The 22911-nt window shown below is 40.5% G+C and overlaps 2 protein-coding genes and 1 long non-coding RNA gene across 9 annotated transcripts in view; 2 read left to right on the top strand and 1 right to left on the bottom strand.

Moving 5' to 3' along the window:
* rbpjb (recombination signal binding protein for immunoglobulin kappa J region b) overlaps positions 1 to 8120 on the top strand; it is a 55172-nt gene extending 47052 nt beyond the window's left edge. For all 5 annotated transcript variants that reach the window (XM_016671061.1, XM_016671065.1, XM_016671062.1 and 2 more), the window contains 6 exons: positions 953 to 1090; positions 1258 to 1370; positions 2769 to 2909; positions 2989 to 3144; positions 3247 to 3350; positions 5617 to 8120. In XM_016671061.1, coding sequence (XP_016526547.1) covers positions 953 to 1090; positions 1258 to 1370; positions 2769 to 2909; positions 2989 to 3144; positions 3247 to 3350; positions 5617 to 5941 — 977 coding nt within the window. In that variant the 3' untranslated portion in view covers positions 5942 to 8120. The remainder of the gene's footprint in view (positions 1 to 952; positions 1091 to 1257; positions 1371 to 2768; positions 2910 to 2988; positions 3145 to 3246; positions 3351 to 5616) is intronic.
* A 1223-nt stretch (positions 8121 to 9343) lies between these two features.
* The window catches only part of cckar (cholecystokinin A receptor), a 22965-nt gene continuing 9397 nt past the window's right edge, over positions 9344 to 22911 (bottom strand). For 2 of the 3 annotated variants that reach the window (XM_007551343.2, XM_016671067.1), the window contains 3 exons: positions 16949 to 17210; positions 16217 to 16344; positions 9344 to 15693 (listed from right to left, as the gene is read on the bottom strand). In XM_007551343.2, the coding sequence (XP_007551405.1) occupies positions 15125 to 15693; positions 16217 to 16344; positions 16949 to 17210 (959 nt within the window). In that variant the 3' untranslated portion in view covers positions 9344 to 15124. The remainder of the gene's footprint in view (positions 15694 to 16216; positions 16345 to 16948; positions 17211 to 22911) is intronic. The other variant, XR_001661984.1, reaches the window with a different exon arrangement.
* LOC107836133 (uncharacterized) lies at positions 17939 to 18894 on the top strand. Its single transcript, XR_001661985.1, has 2 exons — positions 17939 to 18082; positions 18468 to 18894. It is a non-coding gene; the product is annotated as an uncharacterized LOC107836133 (long non-coding RNA).

Here is a 22911-nt window from a genome sequence, read left to right as displayed (position 1 = left end):
TGTTTTTTTGTAGAGATGCTCTCCATGTTTCTAGAGCTTGTTTTGTCCTTTTTTGGTTAGATTTTTATCTTTATAAATGTCCCTTTCACTGCTTTTAACTCAAAAATATTACTCTGCAGCTCTGCAAACTTGGAAAACTGCAGAATGCAAATACTGTCTGACTGTTTCATGCAGTATTTTAACACCCAACAAGGATTTCAAATGAGGGGGAAAAACTTTGTTCCATTGCTTTCTTGACATTTTGACTCTGTAAAAATGCAAACACTGAGTTTAAATTTACACCTTCAACATCGTTTCCTGCCGATGATTTAGTGCCTCAGAGCTTTTCTTGTAAAAACAAGCTCCTCTTTCTAGCAGAAAGGTTTTAGTGCTTTTCACTGGCATTCGCGACCAGCACTGTGTTCAGACCAGACTTTCCCCCAGGTTCGTGGCACCATTAATTGTCTGGAACCTGTTTGGGCGGATTGTTTCAACAGTCTCAACAAAGTAGAGTCGTAAATCTTCCCATCAGCGCATATGCGTGTGTTTGAACTGCTGATGTTTATGAAGAAAAATTATTCTTAAGGAAAAAAGTTAGAATTCTAATTTCTTCTTAATTTTCTCCTCTTAAAAAAAATTACCAATGATTGCACATTTAAGTCTATTACTTGTGCTTTTATTTAAAATTTTCATTGAGTTTTTATTATCTGAACCCTCATTGGTTGCTTTTGGAATGTTTTCCCCCATTAAATGTCCTGCATTTTGCACTTTTAAATTCAAGTTAAAAGTATGGGAATTCAAACTAAAATTTATCATAAAAAAATTATAATAATAATAATTAGGAAAAAAAAAGTAAGTTAGTTTGCCCACCAGGGGGCAGCATAGCTAAATCTACAGTGTCTGTGTTTACACCTCGCCCGGTGCGCAGCAGGCCGTGCTCTCCTTACGTAAGCCTGTCTGTTCTCGCCCGCAGTGTGCATCGCATCAGGGACCAAGGTGGCGCTGTTCAACCGACTGCGCTCCCAAACGGTCAGCACGCGCTACCTGCACGTGGAGGGGGGCAACTTCCACGCCAGTTCCCAGCAGTGGGGGGCTTTTTACATCCACCTGTGTGAGTCGCCCTCACCCAAACGCGACGACGTGTGACTGAGAGATGAACTGGAGTGACTGACTGGTGGCGAGTGTGTGTGTGTGTGTGTGTGTGTGTGTGTGTGTGTGTGTGTGTGTGTGTGGAACGTGAAGCGGCGGCTCTGATTGGTCGTTTCTTTGCGTTTCCAGTGGATGACGAGGAGTCAGAAGGAGAGGAGTTCACTGTGAGAGACGGTTACATCCACTACGGCCAGACGGTCAAGCTGGTGTGCTCGGTCACCGGCATGGCGCTGCCCAGACTGGTAAAAATAAATAATGATAATAAATGATAACATCTCAATGATTGAGATCAGGGGAAAACATTAGAAGCGGCAAACTGCAACAGAAACAGGCGAACATTTTGCTGCTCCTCCGCCAACACTCACAAACGGAGTCTGAGTGATGCTGCCGTCCTGCCTCTGTCCAAACATGTCAAAACCAGACTGCCAGTACCCACAAAATCATGCCATTTTCTTCCATATATATATATATATAAATATATATATATTTGCAAACAGTTTTTACGCCGTCTTTGTTTTGCACTGTGAGGAAACTAGATCTTCTCATTGTTCTTTAATTAGCAGGCTGCACAGAGCTGTCAATCTTCTTCTCTTCTGGCACAAAAGGAGTTTATTTCTCCCCCGTCTTCATAAACGTTGGACTTTTACTTTGTTCAAATAATCATTCTTAGACAAAGTCAGCCTTGTTTTTCTTCACTCATTCCATGACTCATGTTCTTCTGAGCGGCAAACTGACATTTAGTCTTTTCTTCCATCTATTTATGTTTGTTAACCTCGTTTTCTTCTGACCTACATTGCCTTTCAAAAGTATTTGTTCCTTTTGTACTTTTTTCCAATTTTGTCACATTAGCTCCACAAACTTCGGTTCATTTTCAGAGTTTTATGATAGAACAACACATAGTAGTGTGTAGTTGTCATGTGGAAGGAAACTTTACATGGTTTGCAAAATGTTTTTCTAATAAAACCCTGAAAAGTGTGCCCTGCATTTGTATACAAGTCCCCTTTGTTCTGATGCCCCTAAATAAAATCAAGTGCAACCATTAGATGGTTGTTCAGCAGGACAACCATCACCAGCTTTCAGGCAGAGATGCAGCAAAATGGTATTAGAATGGCCTAGTCAAAGTCAAGAACTAATGCCTTTAGGAAATATTCAGACACTCTTCATGCAGTCTGAGTTTGAGCTTTTTTTTTTTTTTTTTTGGAAGAACTGATGAGCATCTCAGTCTCTAGATCCTCAAAACTGACAGTTTGGGTTTCAAATTGCTTTTAGCTAAAATTGCAGAAGTTTTTTTTTTTTGCAAGTAATTGACTGGGACAGAATACAAACACACCAAAAAGTAAAGGTTTTATATTGTTTTCCTTTCTTTTCACAATTATGATCAACGTTTTGTTGGTTTATCACAGAAAATCCTAATAAAACACATTCAACTCTTGTTGCAGTTTGACAAGCAGTTATAAAACTTTAACCAGTGTGTGAATACTTTTGCAATCAAAAAGTAATCCTTTATTTCTTCCTACATGTCTTTGTTGTCCTTTTTCGTCGATCTCGATCTCTTGTCTTCCCCGTCCAACCCTCTGCTTTATCATAACATCCATCCCTCGATCGGCTTATCTGCTCCTTTCCGTTTGTTTTCCTACGAGATCATTCGAAAAGTCGACAAGCAGACGGCCCTGCTGGACGCCGACGACCCGGTTTCCCAGCTGCACAAGTGTGCCTTCTACCTGAAGGACACGGAGCGCATGTACCTGTGCCTTTCCCAAGAAAGGATCATCCAGTTTCAAGTCCGTGCCACCATTTCCTCTGCATACAATGTGTAGCTCTCTCGAATCCCCATTGACCTTCCTCCTCCCTCCATGCCAGGCCACTCCATGCCCAAAGGAACCAAACAAGGAGATGATCAACGACGGCGCCTCCTGGACAATCATCAGCACGGACAAGGCAGAGTACACGTTCTACGAGGGCATGGGCCCCGTCCACTCACCCGTCACCCCTGTGCCTGTGGTAGAGAGCTTACAGGTAGCCTCGGCGCGGCGTGCGGCGTTTTCTCGGCGCGAACGTCTTCGCGGCGACGCTCGGTTCACGTGTTTGAACTCGTCTGGTCTTGTCCGCCCCCTGCAGCTCAACGGCGGTGGGGACGTCGCCATGCTGGAGCTGACGGGGCAGAACTTCACGCCAAATCTGCGGGTTTGGTTCGGCGATGTCGAGGCTGAAACCATGTACAGGTCAGTTGCTGCTTTTGTAAAGAAAGAAAATTCCCCCCCCCTTTTTTTTTTTTTTTTTTTGTAAGAATATCTGCATAGAACAAAAAGACGACACTGTGGCAAAAAAATATTTTTACCTTCTATTGTTGGATTATAATGATGGAAAGTTTGTGGATGCTGTGGTTTGCCTGCTTCGTGTTGTTTTACAGGTTCTTTTTTAAGTCTTTTTAGGGTTCTATTAGTTTGCTAGTTTTCTGTCCTTAGCGTGACAGTGATAAGAAACCAAAAAAAGACAAAAAATGTTTTAATCTTGGTTAATTCATGATTTAAAAAGGAAGCGATTATATGTTCACACAGGATCAACGCGGTGTGGTCTGGATGGATTTCTCTGTAAATCCAATCATGATTTTGAAAACTGTCTTGTATTTACTTAGTGCATGGTATTAAAATGTATTGAATGATCTGAAATACTAAAGTGTAGCATAGAAGCAAAAACAGAAGAAATATGTAACTTGGGCAAAAGACTTTCTTTGGAGTCCTTTAAGTGAAATATAAGCTTCAAACAGACTGAGAACGTCACTGAAAGACGCCTCCATCAGGCAGCGACGTAAGAAGACGAGCTCAGGATTTGGAAAAATAAATGTATCCATAATGAAGAGTAGCACTGAGTCACATGTCTGCTGCTCCATTTCACTTGCAAAAGCCTCAGAAATACCAGAATAATGACCCCACGTCGCTCTTCGACAGACCTTTAATCTCCCTCGGGACTTTCAGCCTCTTACGTAAGTTCAGATTTACGGAGAAAGGACACGATGTGGCTCTTTGAACACCATTTGGGGGGCTGGTGTTTTTCACTGAGAGTAAATCATTAATGTGGGGGGAGTTACTCTGGAGATGCCTTTCTGTGAAAATGTAGGAAAAGAAAGCAGTCCGTTTTGCATATTAGTGTCAAATATTTCCCATTTTCTCCTTTTTGCGTCACTAAGAAACTAACTTGGGGAGGAGGGGGGCTGCTGGCTGTAATAATTTTCGCTAGTGGTGGAAAAAGTCTGGATGAAGATGTGAAGGAACCCTGGATCGTTTGCCATTTTTTTGCATTCTGTTCATGAAGTCACACGTTTTAGTTTAGAGTCAGGCTGACTCGACTGATTAACTTTAACTATAGGCCCGAGCCCAAAGTAAGCCCAGCGTATTATTTCAATTAAGATTTCACTGCTTTCGTATTTAGACCATAAGTTGAGTTAGCAGTGTAAATGCTCCCGTTTTCAGCTTTTGCTGAACCTCTTCCGGTTCCATTTTGTCGCTTGTTGTAGCCGCAGGGTGAGTCGAGTGCAAATCGTCTGGGCCGTGCGATTGACGGGAGCGGGGCTGGGCGAGGCCGCGTGCGCTGCGCTCGTTACAGTCTAATGAACGTCTCCACCTTATTTTATTTATCTTCTCAACGGGTTAACCCATCTGCTCCTCTGCTTAGACTGTAATAAGTGGATCAACACAACACGCGTTCTCGCTTGGTTTTTTTCTGTGCAGAGTATATTTAAGGCTGAAATGATGAACCGGTTATTGAAATAATCGGCAGCTAATTTAGCAATCAATTAATCATTAGCTGGAGCATACAGACTCAGAAAATAAGGTAGTTTGCTGAAATAAATAAATTTGGAGCAGTAATTAGCCCACATTTTGCTGTATACGTCTGCCTTTAAATATGTTTTAGCCAAAGCTCCTCAAGCTGCACTTCCAGCTTCTCCTGGTTCAAATTCACCAAAGGAATGCTGTTACTGCATCTTAGGCAATAAAATGTTTGTTTTTTTGTTTTCAAAAAGGAGTTGAAATGTTTGTTTATTTTAATATATTTCTAACGTTGTCTAAAAAAAAAGGGTTAAATGAAAAATCAGTAGAATGCACCACTTATCAAATTAATTGATGATCAGAATAATTGATACAATAGAAATTTGCTTTCTTGTATTGAAATGGGGGAAATTTCTGTGCAACAGCAGCAAAACGTCGGGCAATATGACCAAGTAGACTCACACAAAGACTATAAAGTAGAATAAAATACCATATAGTAAGGGGAAAATTTCGACATAATGTCAAATTTATTTGTGTAACACTTTTAAAAGCAAGTTGAGGCTGCATTAAATAAAGTGTAAGCCGCAGCTCTACGAAACGCGACACAGAAGCCTGACCTGGACCTGGACATGAACATGAGCAAAACAACCCGGATTTCGGGTCGCGTTCGGCGGGTGGGGCCATAACTGCTAACGTATTTCCTGTTGTGCGCACCCTGCAGGTGTGCGGAGAGCATGCTGTGCGTGGTGCCCGACATCTCGGCCTTCCGCGAGGGCTGGCGCTGGGTGCGGCAGCCCGTCCAGGTCCCCGTCACGCTGGTGAGGAACGACGGCATCATCTACTCCACCACGCTGACCTTCACCTACACGCCCGAGCCCGGCCCGAGGCCGCACTGCAGCGCCGCCGGCGCCATCCTGCGGGCCGGCAACGCCAGCCTGCACAGCAACAGCGGCCAGGAGGCCGCCGCCCCCGGCGTCTACGGCCCCAGCAGCACCCCCGGCGCCGGGGTCACGTCCTCGTCCTCCGCCGCCGCCGTGGTGTCCTAACGCACACACACAGTATGCCTTGAGAGCGAAACACACCTTGGGGTATATTACATGACAGACTATAGGAATCAAACCCAAACTCTTGACTCGTCGTAGAGTGCTGCGTGTTTTAGCTTGGGATACAAACGAAAGGAGCAAAAACTGAAGGAGCGACATCACCGACGGTGTCGGCCAATGGGAATAAGCAGAAGAGCTCCGTGTGACGACCCCGCGGTTAATTTAGGGACCTGCCTATTTAATCCCGGCGTTTGGAACGAGTGACGTTCCTGCAGGCTCAGAGCACCAGCACCTTCCTTCAGCTGTGAGAAACGACGACGACAACAATACATCCACCCTGAACGCAACGCCGACCACAACCTGAACGGATCGGCCCGCCGTCGGCCCGCCTGGATTCACGCTGATCAGCTCCCACGCGCATCGGCTGGGCGTATTGTTGTTGTTGCAGGACGCAGAGGGACACACAAAAACGTGACGATAACATAGTTTTTATGGACCAAGGATCTTGTATAAGCTTTAGTAAAGGTACATTTTTCTCCATACCTTTTTTTGTATTAAACATATAGTACACTTTTGTTACCAAATAGTTTCTATTCCTTCTCTGAGCTTTTGGGCTTTGTTTCCCCTCCCCCTCTGCCCCCTGTTTGAGGTCCAAACTCCCAAACCTTTTATGTTAATGTGACCTTACAACAAACGTCTGCTTCTCAGTCTTTGGATTGTTTTTTTTTTTTTTTGTTTTTTTTTTTTTTTTTTTACGTCTTCTTTTGGGTGGGGGGAGAAAACAAAAAAACAAAATCTGAAGTCTGGGTTTGTTTATTCACATAAGCGAAGGTTGGTTTTTATTATGTTTGTTTTTATTGGGGGGGGGGAGGACGACCTCAGAGGGGCCTATATTTTTTATCCTTTTTGGTTTTTATGAAGTCTTTAAAAAGAAAAAGCTTTAAGCAACGCCTTTTGCCTTGCCTGCAATACTCTGCGTGCTCGCCGCGTCTCCTGGAACGCAAACGCTTCAGTACATCTCACATGGAGCCATAGCAACATCTGCAGAATATGTGGAGAAAGGAAGAAAAAAAAAAAAGGAAGGAGAAACAAAGACTTTCTTGGTTACAAAAACAAGTCAAACTCAATGTAATAAGCGTTAGTAAGCCTTAGTACTGTATATTCTTACTGTGCACACAGTCAGACCAGTCACATATCTAATATCTGTTGCTCACTGCACCCGGCGAGGCGTCTTCCAGCACGTGCTCTGCTTACATCCGGTAGTTTTCCAAAAAGAAGAAGGAAAAGAAAAAAAAAACACACACACAAAACGATGGACACTTTTTCAATTTGATGTGGCCTTACTGCAAAACGACGGGGGGGGGAAAAAAGGAAAAGAGTTCACCTTTTTCTTATATGCTGTTTACTCACCTTGGAAGAAGCTGTGCGTAGCACAAACTAATGCCTCGCTGCTTATCACAGGAGCTCCACTGTCTCTGAGCTCATCGCTGCGGCTTCACCCTGCCTGCAAAAGCAGCCTCCTTCTTCTGAAGCCTTCCTGTTTTTGTTTTCTTTTATTTTTTTTTTGTAGTGTACAAACACAAAGATCCCTGCTCTTCTGTTTTCGTTTCAATAGTGTTCTTCTGCTGCCACGGTTGGGACAATCTCTCCCAAGTAGGCATGGACCAGTGCGATAACCTCGAGGGGGGGAGAAGGTCACAATATTTACAAAAAGACTTTAAATTTACTCCCATTTAAAACGGGAAGAACGCCAGCTGGAATAATTCGCTTTATCTGCTTCTACGCCTGAACGAAAGCCTTTCTATTCAAGAATTCAAACGTCGCCACGTCTTGTTTTACTTCTTAAGGTACTGATCCACAAGAGCAAAATGCCAGGTTTTCCCACCACATATTGAATTCTCAACTCTTCCTAACTCTGCTGGTTAAAAGTGAACATAAAATTCTTCTTTGTGTGTTTTTCTGGTCTGAAAATGCAACTTTTTCCTCCCCCCTTATTTACACCATTTGCTCTATATTAATGCTCAAAATTAGTTTTGAAATTTGACATAGATGTGACCAGTAGTTAATTTTTACAGGTAAGGCCCAAAATGTTTCATACATGTTTAAGTTTAACATGTTTTATCTGGTTTGAAATGAGATCTGCTAACCGGTAATGAGACAATGTTCAGAGCTTAAGTAAAAATAATAATAATAAAAAAGTCTACTTAAAGAATTTCTTTGCCTTTTCTAAAGCAGATTTTACAACAGCCAAGCCCTTCTTATATTTGCTGGTTTCCATTGGTATTTTTTATATTTTATTTTTGGTGATTAAATATTAAAATTACTGCCAGTCAGAAGAAGCATGTTGGCAGTGTTATGAGATTACTTTATAGCTCAACTTATAACGGATATGAAAATTTTAGTTTAATGGTAGATGGTAAAATCTTTGGGGAAAAAAACGCTGTAGCATTTTTTTTTTGTTTGTTTGTTTCTTTCCAATTTGATTTTGTTGCATAGACTTGAGAGCAAAAATACAAAATAAAATAGAAATAAATTAAATTGTAGGCTCCAAGCACTCAAATCAACAAACATAATTCCTTTTGGCATTATATATTTTTTTATCTTAAAACACAAAAAAAACGGCTAACTAGCTTTGTAGCTACTACTTGTACTCCCTCAGCAGATGTGCTTTCTTGTAAGCGATGGACAATAAAATGACCTTTCAGCCAGCTGACTGTCAGTGTGTAGCAGCAGGTGGGTCACTACTGAACCTAAAGACTTGTGCAGAAACTGTAAGGTGGGAAAATGCTGTGCTTTTGAACTCGTAACAGAGACTGATGCCTTTGTTTGCACTCCATAGAAAGGTTTCCAGCCAAATGTGTTTTTTTTTTGTTTTGTTTTTTTTTTAAGTGAAGGAAATCGCCTTCTTTTTGTGTGAATTGAAAACTTTTATTTTATTTTTTATTTTTAATCTAAACTCGGTCCATGCCTACATCGTGACTGCTGTAAGCCCCTCTCAGCTTTCTGTTCTGTCTAAATTANTTTTTTTTTTTTTTTATCTTAAAACACAAAAAAACGACTAACTAGCTTTGTAGCTACTACTCGTACTCCTTCAGCAGATGTGCTTTCTTGTAAGCGATGGACAATAAAATGACCTTTCAGCCAGCTGACTGTCAGTGTGCAGCAGCAGGTGGGTCACTTCTGAACCTAAAGACTTGTGCAGAAACTGTAAGGTGGGAAAATGCTGTGCTTTTGAACTTGTAACAGAGACTGATGCCTTTGTTTGCACTCCATAGCTGCACGCGTTTTCTGGAATAGAAAGGTTTCCAGCCAAATGTGTTTCTTTTTGTTTTTTGTTTTAATAAGTGAAGGAAATCGCCTTCTTTTTGTGTGAATTGAAAACTTTTATTTTATTTTTAATTTTTAATCTAAACTCGGTCCATGCCTACATCGTGACTGCTGTAAGCCCCTCTCAGCTTTCTGTTCTGTCTAAATTACCCTGTGGTTCATCGCGCCGGCGGTGACGTCACCGCCTTTGGGAGCAAAGAAAAAAACCCAACAAAAAACAAGGCCTTTTTAAATGTGTATTTAAAACGAAAACGTGCATTTCTGAACATAACAGCAATATTGTACAGGTCATTTCATTGTCGTGGTTTTGTGTTCTCATTCGCCTGAGCACTAGTTCACCAGCCAGCAAGTTCCTTAAAGCGTGCTAGTGCCGTAATGTCGTCACTGTGACCGAATACTGATTCGGTCCATTTAAAAGAAAAAAAAAATTGAGCTTCCGGTCTTCCACCAGATCCAAAAAAAAAACAAAAAAAAAAAAAACTTCTAGCTTGTGGGGAGACATTCAAAGGCAATACAAAACGAGAACAGCACTGTAACTTGAATGTCTGCTCAATGAAGTGTTTCATAACTTTGTTACACCTTGAAACAGGAACAGAAAAGGATTCGTTCCACCCCCCCTTTAATGTATAAAAAAAAGCGCAGAAAAGAAACGATGAGTTAAGTTATGCCCTGTTCTTATCCATCATGTTTGTTATTAATGTAAAATGTTTTATATTGTAATATTGATATTTTTTAAATTATTGGTACAAAGTCTCCCGTTGTCTTACGTCAAATTTTCAACAAAAAAAAAAGATGGAGAAAAAAAAGTGCATTATTGCCCGTGCTGCCTCTATAGTTTCCCTTAAAGTACGCCACTTCCTGGAATGACTTTAAACTTAGAAAATAAATAGATAAAAATAAGTGCTGCAGCAGCGGAGTAGCATCCAAACGGCGCTTCCCTTTACTCTGCAGGATGGAGGTCACCAAATCTTAACTGTAATTATTATTATTATTATTATTATCTTTTACCTTCCTCCGTCTTCTAAGATTAAATATTTGTTTACGTGTTGCCGCCTCGAAGCAAACCGCGCCATCTGGAGCAGCTTTCAGATTCATTAAGAAAACAAAAATGGCGGCTCTTGCTCTCAACAAATCCGTCGCCTTCGACAATCCGAGTTAATTTACTGGGTTTTCTGTTTTCAGAATGTGCTAACTCAAAAAAGAAGGGGGAACATACTGTGGGGGAAAAAAAAAAAAAAAGATGTTACATGCCTTCTCAATACGCACGCTGTGTTGATATGAACCTTCACAAGAGGGAAAACACCGCCTCTCTGTCTCTCCTCGTTTGCTTTCGTGTCTTTTTGTTCCTCTCCGTGCGTCCTTGTCGTGTTTTTTTTATTTTTATTTTACACTACCAAAAACACACAAAAAAGAAAAAAGCAGCTGTTCTGTGTGGATGTGTTTTTATGAGCTCTGAACAATGTATGTATCTTCTTAATATGCCAAATGTCTTTTTATAATAATGTAGTTTTCATGCACTGCTTAACAAAAAACAAACAAAAACAAAACAAAAAATAAAACGAAACAAAAAAAAAACAGGGCAGAGTGAGAGGCAGCTTTAAACGAATAAAACGGAGTGTGGAGCCCTTTCTCTGTCGCACTCAGCCTTACTTCTCCTTTTAGACTATTTGGCTGTTTGCACTACAGAGCGCTAAACTTTCTACTTCTTCTCACACATTTCATCCTCCATTTGTTTTTAATGTTTTTGTTTTTATCTTCCATTGTGCAATTGAAGATTTCTCACTTCTTTTTTCTTTTATCGTCGATGCTTACCTGGACCGCCCTTTCTTTGTCTTCATCTCCTCCTCGTCTTCATCTCCCGCTACTCTCACTGTTATCTGTGTATTATTCTAGTAAAATGGTAAGCAGAGGTGTCATGTGGTAGTATATACTCAGTGCTCAAAGGGTGTCTGATGGTAGAAACCTGTGCCGTTTGTAACATTTAGCAATAACGTCAAAACAAAGGGGACGTTTGTTTTGTTTTTTATTTTAATTTTTTTTTTGTTTTTCTTTTGTAATAACATATGTTAGTTTGTTTTTGTACATATTGCAGCTCCAGATCATGCTCAAAACTGTATGTCATTAAAAGAAGAAAGGGAAAAAAAAACAACAAAAAAACCCAAGAAAAAAAACTTGCAATATTGGAATAAAATGAGAATTTAAAAAGTGACGAAATGTGAATGTTTTTGGTCAGTGAAAGTATATATTTTTTAAAATCATTTTATTACTTTTACTCTGAATTCATGCTAAAAAGGGTAACGGATAACTGACCTGGATTTGTCCTGCTCTTACGTAAAGCTTTTGTCTTATTTGCTCCTTCAGTGACACACGAGTCTCGCCAGAGTCGCTCTTCTCCTTCAAGGTCCACTTTCTGAAACCCACTAAAAGCACCGACTTGTTTTGCCCTGGATCTTAATGTGTGCGCTCCAGGTTTTCATACACAGCACTTTACACACAAACTTCACAATTTAAAACTGTACAAAAAAAAATGTGTATTTCTTCTTGGACGTACAATAACATTCACATCTAGTTGGCGCCAAACGTTTGTCGCAAAATACCAATAATTATGACCCACGCACCGCTGAAATTAATTATATTAATCATGCGTTTGACTCAGTCAGACCTAAATAAGTAAGAGTTAGAGTGCTGATAAGAAGTTTTCACCCCCTTTGATCCTTTGGGAAGGGGGCATTTATGCAATTAATTATTCTACTTTAAATATGTTTATACAATTATTTTTTATAGAAATCAGTATCATTTTGATATCAAAGGGGGTTTTTTTTGTCAAAAAAAGCCAAATATTGTTGACTATAATTTGTAAAAGCAATGAAAAAGCAGAAAACATTCAACGGGTGAATACTTTTTATCAGCACTGTGTGTGGAGCCATAACCCCAAAAAACTCTTCCACAAGAGGAACTGAATACAAATGCATGCCACACTTTTTAAATTTTTTTTATTTAATTGTAAACATTTTTTTTTTCTTTAAATGACATTTCATTTTTTTTTCCACTTCAAAGTTGTGCACAACTTCACCGCCTGTATATATTACACAAATTCCTGCGAGACACATTGAAGTTCGTAGTTGTGATTCGTGGAAAACGTCTGTAAAAAGTCGAAACGTTTTCCGACAAACACAATAAGTCCGCAATAAGTCGACAAATATCCCACGATCGTATTTTTCTAGTCAAGTCGTTCGCCTGAAACGAGCCTGATCACAAAAAGACGGCACAGTACATTTGAGAGCCGACATTTCACATCACAGCTGGCAGAGAACGACGAGAAATATTTGGATTCTTCACATGTAAACTCACAGGAAAAGAACAACAAAAAAAAAAAACATGCACAAGTTGCTACATTGACGCTGCTGTGTTCGACAGTAAGAACGTGTGGAAATCATGTGGGCGAGGGGAGAGACTGACTCTTTAAAGACAAGCTGCAGGTGTTACAAATCCCACAAAAAGATAAGGCCTCTCCAGTTACCCAGTCCTTTAGGTACACATACATACAGAGGGTCAAGGGCAGCAGCTGTTTGTGCAGCGGTGGGGAGTTTCAGATCGAAGCTGCTGGTTGTGATTAATGTGTCGGTGAGGCCGGCGATTCCTAGAAGTTGAGGATATCTTCTAGGGAAGTGGGAAGGCAGCATGTAAAGATCCAAATCAAAGAGAACCTAAATGCGGTTCAGTGTCTCGGCGTTTAGTTTTTCAGAAGTATAAAAATGTTCCAGTATGTAAATTCAATGCTGAAAACGACTAATAAATTGTGGTGAGAAAAAAAAAAAAACTACATTGGATTGATTATTTAGCCACAGTAAGCTTAGTTCAGTTCAGTTTCTCTCGTTAAAGGGAGCAGAAATACTTCTAACCATAGAAAGTTAAGCCATTTTTTAAACTAACGTTGCATTTAATTTAATTTAAATTCAAATTTGCTAGAATTATTTAGATTTTTACATGTGTTGCTGTAATTTTGACTTGTGCTTTCAGCCTTGGGACTTTCCCACTCTTTTTACTCTTCCTGCTAATTGCTAAGGAAATCACAAACTAACAACTTTTCTTTCCTTACAGTTGTGATTGAGTACAAAATATATTTTTACTAAAATGGAAAACATAGACTCCCTATGCCGACCTATACTGTCTCGTTAGCATCAGGCTAAAGAACACTAACTAGTTGTACTTCAAAAGTGCTGTTTTCAACATTTAGCAGCGACTAAGCTTCAAAAGCACTCCAAAATGTCAGGGATTGAACCTTTTGTTCTCTAAAAGTTTAGGTTTAAACTTTAAAGTTGACTCTTGAAAATTAGATGTATCTGTATTAAGAAAGGGGAATTAAAATAAAAAATAAAACTTGAGCTCTCCCACACTGTGCAAACTCTCAATATCCACCACAACTTTTGATCTCAAACTAAGGTACACGGACTATTTACTCACCGGTACCATTAAAACTTAAAGTAATACTTGAGCCATCCTTTATTTATTAAGTCACCTAAGAAATATTTGGCAACCCCGAGGGCACTCGCACTGCACAAAAAGTTAATTTCCATGTAGTGAGTTGATCCTTTGGTATGAAAAATAAATAAAACTAGACCGTGTCCTTACAGAAAGGTAACACAACCTGTTGTGACGCAGCAGATCTCTGTGAACCACACCCCATCGATCTCCGGAACACGTTGACTTTCACAACAGGAGCAAATGAAAGGCAAAACATACTTCGAAGAAATGACGGGGCTTGAAGGTTTAGAAAAATATCCTTCATTTTCTCATGTGCAAGCCTGCATGACAAGCGTTTTTAAAAATGCTGTCAAAATACGAAACAGAGTGAAAACCAATTAAATGAAAATGGGTTTGAAGCGAGGACATCATTGTGACATCAGTGAAGAAATTAACGTAAAATGTTTAGGATTTGTTGTCTTTGATTCGGCCTTTTATAAAAACAAAAGGCAACTTGTTATTTCACAACACACTACTGAACATTTCTTCCGACTTGTTATTCTTTTCAGCACAAAGTCGAATTTAAACAATTATTGGAAACGGGATTGGGACAAATCCAGCCGCAAGTTGCATTGGATTTGTGTTAGAGGTTGAAACTCAGAGGTGGGGACGGCGTCACGCCAGGTCTGACGGCTTTCTGGCTTCAACTCTGAATGCTTGTGGCGCTAATTACTTTTAGCAACTAATACTTGTTACTTCCAAATACAACAAAAGAAACAAACTTACAGACACGACCAAGAGTGGGCAACTATGAACTAGGCAACTGATCAGCTACATAGTTAAAAGAAAAACAAAACTGAGTTTCATTAGTTTCTGCTGAGGACATTGATTTTTTGTGACTAAAAATAATAATAATAAAAAAAAAAGTCCCACTTATTTTTGCTTGTGGACTGGTCTTTAAACATTAGACATTGTTTTAACATCTTCAAAAAAAAAATTATTTAAGAAAAATGTTTATTTCTTCATATGTGTAATTCCAGGGCTCACGACGCTTCTGGAGTATGTGTCGGTGTTTACGTGTAGAACTGGGACATTGATTTATTTACTGCTGCGTCAGAGCACTTCGTGTCACGCTCGCGGTCCCTGAAGCTGAATGAGCATCGTCAGTACTCTGGACTCTGAAGGGCTCCGGGAAACATCTGGCTACGATCGTCCGCTGTGAGGGGCATGCGTCGAGCAGGAGTTAGCCTACCGACTCGTGTCGTTCCACACCAAGCTTAAAATGAAAGAAATACCCATAAACTGGTCCTGAAAGCACTGTGAGGGCTCAGCAACACACAACACGCTGTCTGTCTTCACTCCGGGCGGCACTTCTACACACAGCGTGCAGTGAGATCACGGGACCTCGCTGCACTGCGTCATGGGGATGTTCGCGTTGACGCAGGGTGTGCTCTCTCTCATGCTTTGAGAATAGATGTTCATGCCACTGGACAGCGTCCATCGTCTTTCCCCGTGTTTGTGCCAAACAGATGTCCTCTTTTTCTTCCCATAGTAGAACCACTTCCGGATTCTCCACAGGATTTTGAAGTTACAAAAGGTAGCCGCTATGGCCCGCCGGAAGCGTTTGTTCATGAAGCAGTAGACGATGGGGTTGACGCAGGACGAGGTGTAGGACAGCAGGTGGATGAAAGAGATGGGCGCCCCCGTCAGACGGTTCGCCGAGTTCTTGTCGAACGCCTTCCACGCGTTGACGACGTAGATGGGGGTCCAGCAGAGGAAGAAGAGAACGACGATGACAATGAGCATGTGGATGACGCGTTTATTGGCTACCAGCTCCTTTTGGCTGGGGTTTCGGGATGTCTCTGGTAACTCGCCGCTTCTGTTCCTCCTCGTTCTCTTGCTCTCAGATGAGTTGCAGCCATTGCCGTTTGCTGGTTTGACGCTGCCGGTGCTGGCGTGGCGTTCTGGTGCGGACGAGCATGCGGAAAAACAAAGTAGCAGTTTCAGAGTGGACTCTTTACGCTACAGCAGGGACTTTTGGCTTTAGATTTCCCATTCTGCAATTTTCATTAATGGGTCTAAAACCGAATGAATTGGTTTGGTTTAGCAAAAAAATAAAATTGGTTGAAGTTCTTAGAATCGACTTAAGCTTACTTTGACTTGCAGATATTGTTTGTTTTTATCTCTGTGACGTACATTATTAGCATTGAGTGATAAATGACATAAAAATCCAGTTTGCAAGAACACTTCTGTTGTTTTTAAAGCAAACTTGTCATGCTCTTCTACTCCGCAACAATGCTAAAGTAGCATCTTGTACGTCTGTGGTCTCAGCTCTAATTAATTCAGTCATCCACACTGTAAAATGTTTTAATGTTTCTCAACATGCTGTAAAGCACTCAAAACACATTATCGCGTGCTGCAAGGTAAACTAAAACAACAACAAACAAAACATTAAAAACACATGTAATTGTTGCAGTCATGTCATACCACTGCTGGAGCTCTTCAGGGACTGCGCTCGCTTGATTCCCTTGTACAGCTTCAAGGAGATGCGTCCGTAGGCCGTCGCCATCATGATACCAGGAATCAGGAAAAGCACCAGCAGCAGCGCGATGTACCTACGATGACATTTCACCAGAATTACTGCACCGCAGTCAGCATTCGTTGGATTTAACTCAAGGCAGCACCAAATTACATTGTAGTAAGTTAAAGGTGGGCTGAATGATTGTTTCCCTGGGTGAGGATTCCTCACCGTTCCCTTAAATAAAGCAGAATTTCTTCAGATTTAATGGTTCCATGTGGCTAAAGGTACAAATAAAGGGTAATTTGTATCTCACTCAACATGAGCTCAGTGTGATTGCTAGCAAACAGAGTCTGATCTCTGTTCTTACTGCCAAGCTTTCGTGTCTGCTTAGGGGTTCCTGCACATAAAAGTGATATAAAACTCATTCAAGCCAGGATTGTACCGGTGCATCCCCCTGCTATTTACACCCTGGGCAACTGCCCATATCACTTGTAACAAAACCCAACTCCCTGGACAAACCAAGCAGATATGCAGCCGTTTCAATCATGTTTTCTATTCGAATGGTTTTGGTTGATGGATTTCCTCGCTCTCTTTTCACCAAGACGAGAAAACCACTCGGCAAAAAAGCCGTCGTAAGCTAACTGCTTTGCGGTAATCGTGTAGCATAGATCTCCCCAATGAATAGGTTTGTGTCTCACCAGGACTGCTCGAACACTGCGTTGGGCCATATCAGGCGACACATGTGTCCCGTGCTGTTGTCGGGGCGGGTGAAGGGAATCAGGGTGCTGGAAATCGGGTAGGGCAGCATCAAGATGGAGGACACCACCCAGGTGGAGGTGATGACCTTTTTGGCGTGGCTCTTCGTCTGCCACGTCATGGAAGCGAGGGGGCTGCAAATGGCATAGTAGCGCTCGATGGAGATGGCCACCAGGTTGAAGGTGGAAACGCTGACCGAGACGCCTGCGCAGAGAGGAAAACACACCAAAAGCTCTGTTTGACCATGAAGCGACATCCTCTCTCTCTCAGGTGTTAGTGTTTTACAGCAAATGCTTGGAATGACACCCCTAAATGAACTGCTTTTGTTACAGGACTGAAGAGATTAATGGTCATTTGCAGTGTCATGAAAAGCTACTGACGTAAACGGTTAATTTATACTATAATTGGATTCGTATTCAGCAGATCTGGCAGAACCTGACACTTGGTCACGCATAAAGTTAGTGCTGGTTTGATGTTTAAGTTTGTCAAAACAATGTTGGACTCGATGCTGAGTTTCCCTAGATATACACTTTTTAAACTATTTCCAGCAACTAACTGAGTTTACTGTCTTGTTTGATAACTACGATCAATTAAAAATGTACGTGCGACTGAATTGAGACGATCTTTTTGTAAAGTGCCTCGAGACGATATCCGTTATGAATTGGCGCTATATCAATAAACTGAATATTGTGTTGTATTGCTTAATCCTGAAAATGAAATACTGTATTTTCCGCACTATAAGGTGCACCTTCAATGAATAGACCCTTTTCACAGTGACGTCAGACATTGGCCGCCGTAACTCGAAGCGGTGTATCTTTACTTCCGGTGTGATTTTGCCTCGGGAAACCTGACTGAAAAATTCATGGATACTCATTATCGTAAGGATATAATAAAAGGTAAGGTTAATAATAACAGCATTTAAGTGTTATCCGTTATTACTCATTGTCAATTCACCATTCTCTGACTGTGTATAAAATAAACAGCCTCCGATCGGAGAATAAACCAGCTAGCAGCAGCTTTAGCCACAGTTGGGAAAATATATACACCGCTGTCTGTCAGTGCTGTAACGTTAAAAGGTTCACGTTCTGTATTAACTGTAATAAAAACAGTATTTGTATGTTAGCCTTTATCAGTCATTGTCAATTTACCATTCTCCAACTGTATTTAAAGGAACCAGCCTCCGATCGAAGAGTAAACCAGCTAGCAGCAGCTTCAGCCACAGTTAAGAAAAATATACACCGCTCTGTCAGTGCTGTAACGTTTAGAGATTCACTTTATTTATCAACTTTAATAAAACAGCATTGAAGTGTTAGATAACCGTCATTACTCATTTTCAATCCACCATTCTCTGACTGTATTCAAAGGAACCAGCCTCCGATCGGAGAGTAAACCAGCTAGCAGCAGCTTTAGCCACAGTTAGGAAACGTACACCGCTGCCTTTCAATGCTGTGTTGTTAAAAGTTTCACTAAAATCACTGACATCTTCCAACACTGTTGTTTAGAAAAGCATTTTAAATATTGATTTAAGCGCTATCTGCCAAATAATTTACACATTCTGATGTGATTCATAATTTCTCCATTTGTTTTGTTGTTCATCTTTCTCAGCAGTAGCCTACCTAACAACCTACCATATCTGAGATGGTCCTGTTCCTCTGTCCATGGCAGGTTCAGTCAATCAGCTGTGGGACATCTGCTGCCTAGTCAAACTATCATGGGCCCCTTGATTTAAAAGGAGAAACCAGTACAGAGCCTCCCTGCTCCTGCAAGTCACACTTCTTGGATGACCACTCTCTACTGCAAGCAGCTGTTAGAAATGAAATCTTTGTGTATCTATTCTGTAATTAATATCTATATGTATCTATTAATAAATGAATTTATGTTGTGTAGAGTTCTGTAAAAACTATTGTAAATAGCTTCTCTTGAGTAATCTACATATGTGCAACTTTTACATTTAAATTGCTTCTTTTTGTAAATTTTACACATCTGGCAATGAAGTATGTGGAGGAGAGGAAATGCTAAAATTAAAGCTGCTATTGTGGACCAAAGACATAAGGTTTGTGGCTGTTTCTTTAAAATATCTATTTAATAATTATATTAAACACTGTACATGGTTACTACATTACACAAACATAATTACCACAGTTAACAATTTAAGTCATTGATAGAGAAAATGTATTTACAAAANAAACTAAAAAGACACATTTTGACACAACCAAACACATTTATGTTTTCTGTACCCATACAGTTCATGCAAAGACAAACTGGTGCCATTAATGTGATCCGTTTTAACTCTCAGACTTTCTGTCTGTGAGTGTGTTGCTGCATCTGATCACACTGATCAGATGCAGCAACGGTGTGCTAAATATGATGTTTCATCATATTTAACATACCGTTGCCGTATCTGATCAGTGTGATCACCGTCCTTAGCAGTAACAACTCGATCTATAAATACATTTCAAATTACGGCTGGGCACAACCTGCAAGAGTGACACATAAGCAGATAAAAACATGGACGAATGATGCAGCAATCCCCGAGGACGGGCCTTTAATCTCCATGTACGGCTAAATAGAGCAACAGGAAGTGAGGAGAGGAATTAAACTCACATTTCCTTGTGTTTCTGTAATTGGATGAAAATGAAATATCTGCGTTCATTCAATGCATCATCTGTAATGACTGCACCTTGTTAGAAAGATCCCCACAGAGGTTTTCTGCAAGGGTCATGAAGACGTAATCCAGAACATTTATCAGAATCACAGGCAAATTAAAGTCAAGGAAGAGGTTCGCATCCCTGAACGCACTAAATCATCTCTGTTTAGTCTGTCTCTGTAGGAAACGTCAAATCCCCGAATCAAAATAAATGGAAACTGTCTTGCACTGCCGTCTAATCTCCCTCTGAAAGTTCCCACGTTGTGTCACAAACCCAAACCTTAAAGTATCTCAGTTGGATTTTATTTTTGTGTTCTTTCANTTAATTATCTATCTATCTATCTATCTATCTATCTATCTATCTAAAACAGCGTCTTGCTCCTCATGTCTTGATCGTAGCAGGAGTTTAACTTCTCAGGACGTGATGGAGTTGCGGGTGTTTGGCATAACTGTCAAGTTTTGGATTTGTGGCTACAGGTAATGTCGCTACTTAGCGGTTGGTGATACTAGCGTAAATGAGGAGGGGTTAATACGATCATGCATTTTACGTGACGGGTGGCAACCCCAGTCTGTACTATAAAAATCTGATTAAGATTAGAGCCTAAATACGTTCTATTTCCAAAACAGAAAGGCTACGTAATGTTAGCCAGCTAACAAATTACTATTGCTATCCTAGCATATCAACTAACAGCTAGAAAAAAACAAAACACGTACCTTCATAGTCAAACTGGTATCAATCAGCGAGGAATTTGTCCAGTTTAGATTATGTCGATGAAGAAAAACTGTTTGCAAATAGTGATACATCTTCAAATCGTATTTGTGGCAGCTGCTTTAGAGTCCAGAAACGGCGTTAACTACACACACCGGAACTAAAGATACACTGGATCGAGTCAAAACGGATGTTGTCTGACGTCATGTGAAAAGGGTCTATGGCCTACTTTAAAACTTTTTTCATATGTAAGGCATTATAAGGCGCATAGAATAGCCGCTAGTTAGGGTTGCCACCCGTCCCGTATTGAACCTACACGAGACGCGATTTGTTCTGTACTCTGCAAATGTTGATGTGTAGCAACAAAGTAGTGGTCCCCGAGTAATTTATATAGTAGGCTGCCCCAGTCATTGTTTCAGTCACGGTGTTGGTGTTGCGATATTGTGCCCAACTGCTTTCTGGGTAACGCAGACCAACCGACACGCTGCCGCTGCAGTCTCTGTGTCTCTGCCCCCCTCTTAAATATAAAGGGACTGGTCCCTTGGTAACCCTAGTCGAAGCACCCCGGATGAATGTCTAACGCCACTTTGTTGACATAAAGAATGTCAACAAAACAGTCCGACTCCGGTCAGCAAGGAGAGCCTTCTGCGCCGGGGCGTGGCGTGGCCGGACGATGGTAACCCTTCTCCGTTCACGCACAGCATGTTCGTGGAGAACGTGGTGCTAAATGACCTGCAGACGACCTGATTTAGACTGTCGGTAGGTAGATACATAGACATCAATACGTAGACCCCTCATGGAGCGCTGAGTCATACGTAAAAGCGTCCGCCATCTTCTATGTGGCAGCAGAGCGATCTCTGCTGCCACATAAGTCCTGTGCTGTGTGGACTTATTTCAACCGTTTTACGAAACAAACTGGATTAATTCTGATTACCTTCCCCAGGTAAGGATGAAAGAAAAGAATTACTTGACTTTGCAGCCAGAAATTCGCTTCTAAACAACCGGAAAATATTTCCTATGTAGCTAAATTGGCCCGAAATAACCACTGATTGTTAGCGTAGCAGCTAAAGTTTTCATACTGTTTTCCAATGAGAGAGACCTGATGAAAAACCGCTGTTAGAGGAGAAGTTCATTAAAAACCAGGGGAATTAGTGAGGAAAGATAAGTCAGGGTCAAAGCTGGAGCTGCTGTTCTTGGAAACGCGGATTGACGTAACACCAGCTCAGCTTCACCATGTCGGTATTTAGCTATTAAGATGCTACGAGTCAAGAGCCCAACATGCTGAAAATGTCTTTTTCTGAATGTGAAAGAAACATATACCGTATGTATTTTCTATTATACTTTTGGATAATTTCTCTTTTATCCTTGGCTTTAGCCTGTGAACCAGGACGTCTCAGAAGTCATTGAGTTCTCCCAGTGTGACCAGCAGACCGAAGCCCTGCCTGTGGCCAGTGTTCCCAGCATAATAAATAAATGTTTTATTCTTTCACTTTTTGTGTATTTTAAATATCTAAATCTGATGTATTAGTGTATTAATGTAGTTTATGTAACGAAATAAAAATAATTTACTCTGTTATAATTATTTTCACTCTTTGCTGTCAATAGCAGAGTTGACATACTGTAATAAATATTTATTCTCTGGAAAAAGTAAGAAAAATATGTAGTTTAATGTTTGACAATGACTGGTTTATAAATCAAAAGTCATTTCTCAATAACGTATAAAAAATAAATCGGAAAATTATTTGTTTCTTGTCTTGAAATGTTAAATCTACATTAAATTATGGAATATTATAGCAATTATGGATATATTCTTTAATAAAACACTGTAAAAGTGTGTCCATCAATTTCAATATAAAAATTATCAGAATAATTTCTATCAAATAAAACGTTGTGCTCTTTACTCAGAAATGCCCCAAAACAATTAAATAATCACATCAAAAGTTAGAAACGATCTCTTTAGTAATTTATTTGATTGCCAAATATGTTAATGTGTGCGAGAAAATGTGTCAATGGCAGGTATTAACTTAAAATACTTTGTAGAATGGCACTAAAGTTCGGTCCATTCACTTGTATTAGTTTACTGGCACATATTCCACATTCAATATGGCGGACGCTGTTACCGTAGCAACGGGCTGGCCCACTCAGTCAAACTTTATTAACAAACCAGCGTTCTGACAACTATCCCAGCATGCACCGCGCGCTTCTTCGGGCGAAACTGAAGTCGGCGGCTGCTTACCGTAGTTGCTAGACCTATTGTGGCTCAATATTAGTCCATATATAAGGCGCAGCGATTATAAGGCGCACTGTCGGCTTTTGAGGAAATTGAAGGTTTTTAGGTGCGCCTTATAATGCGGAAAATACGGTAACTACATTTCCTCCATTTCCTTTGTCGGAACCACAGTCTTAGATTCTTTCTGTGTTTATTACATTACTGAAACACATCAAATGCATTAATGCTGGGTCAGTTTTACAAATAAAATATATGAATGTCAAAGAGGTTTAAGCTAAGAATATAAATAAAAATTGCGGTTTGTCCTATGTTTAACCAT

The sequence above is a fragment of the Poecilia formosa genome, unplaced genomic scaffold (assembly GCF_000485575.1).
Source record: "Poecilia formosa unplaced genomic scaffold, Poecilia_formosa-5.1.2 Scaffold41, whole genome shotgun sequence".
NCBI classification, from domain to species: Eukaryota; Metazoa; Chordata; class Actinopteri; order Cyprinodontiformes; family Poeciliidae; genus Poecilia; species Poecilia formosa.
The sequence above is the reverse complement of the archived record's forward strand: the minus strand, read 5'-3'. Positions and strand labels throughout refer to the sequence as shown.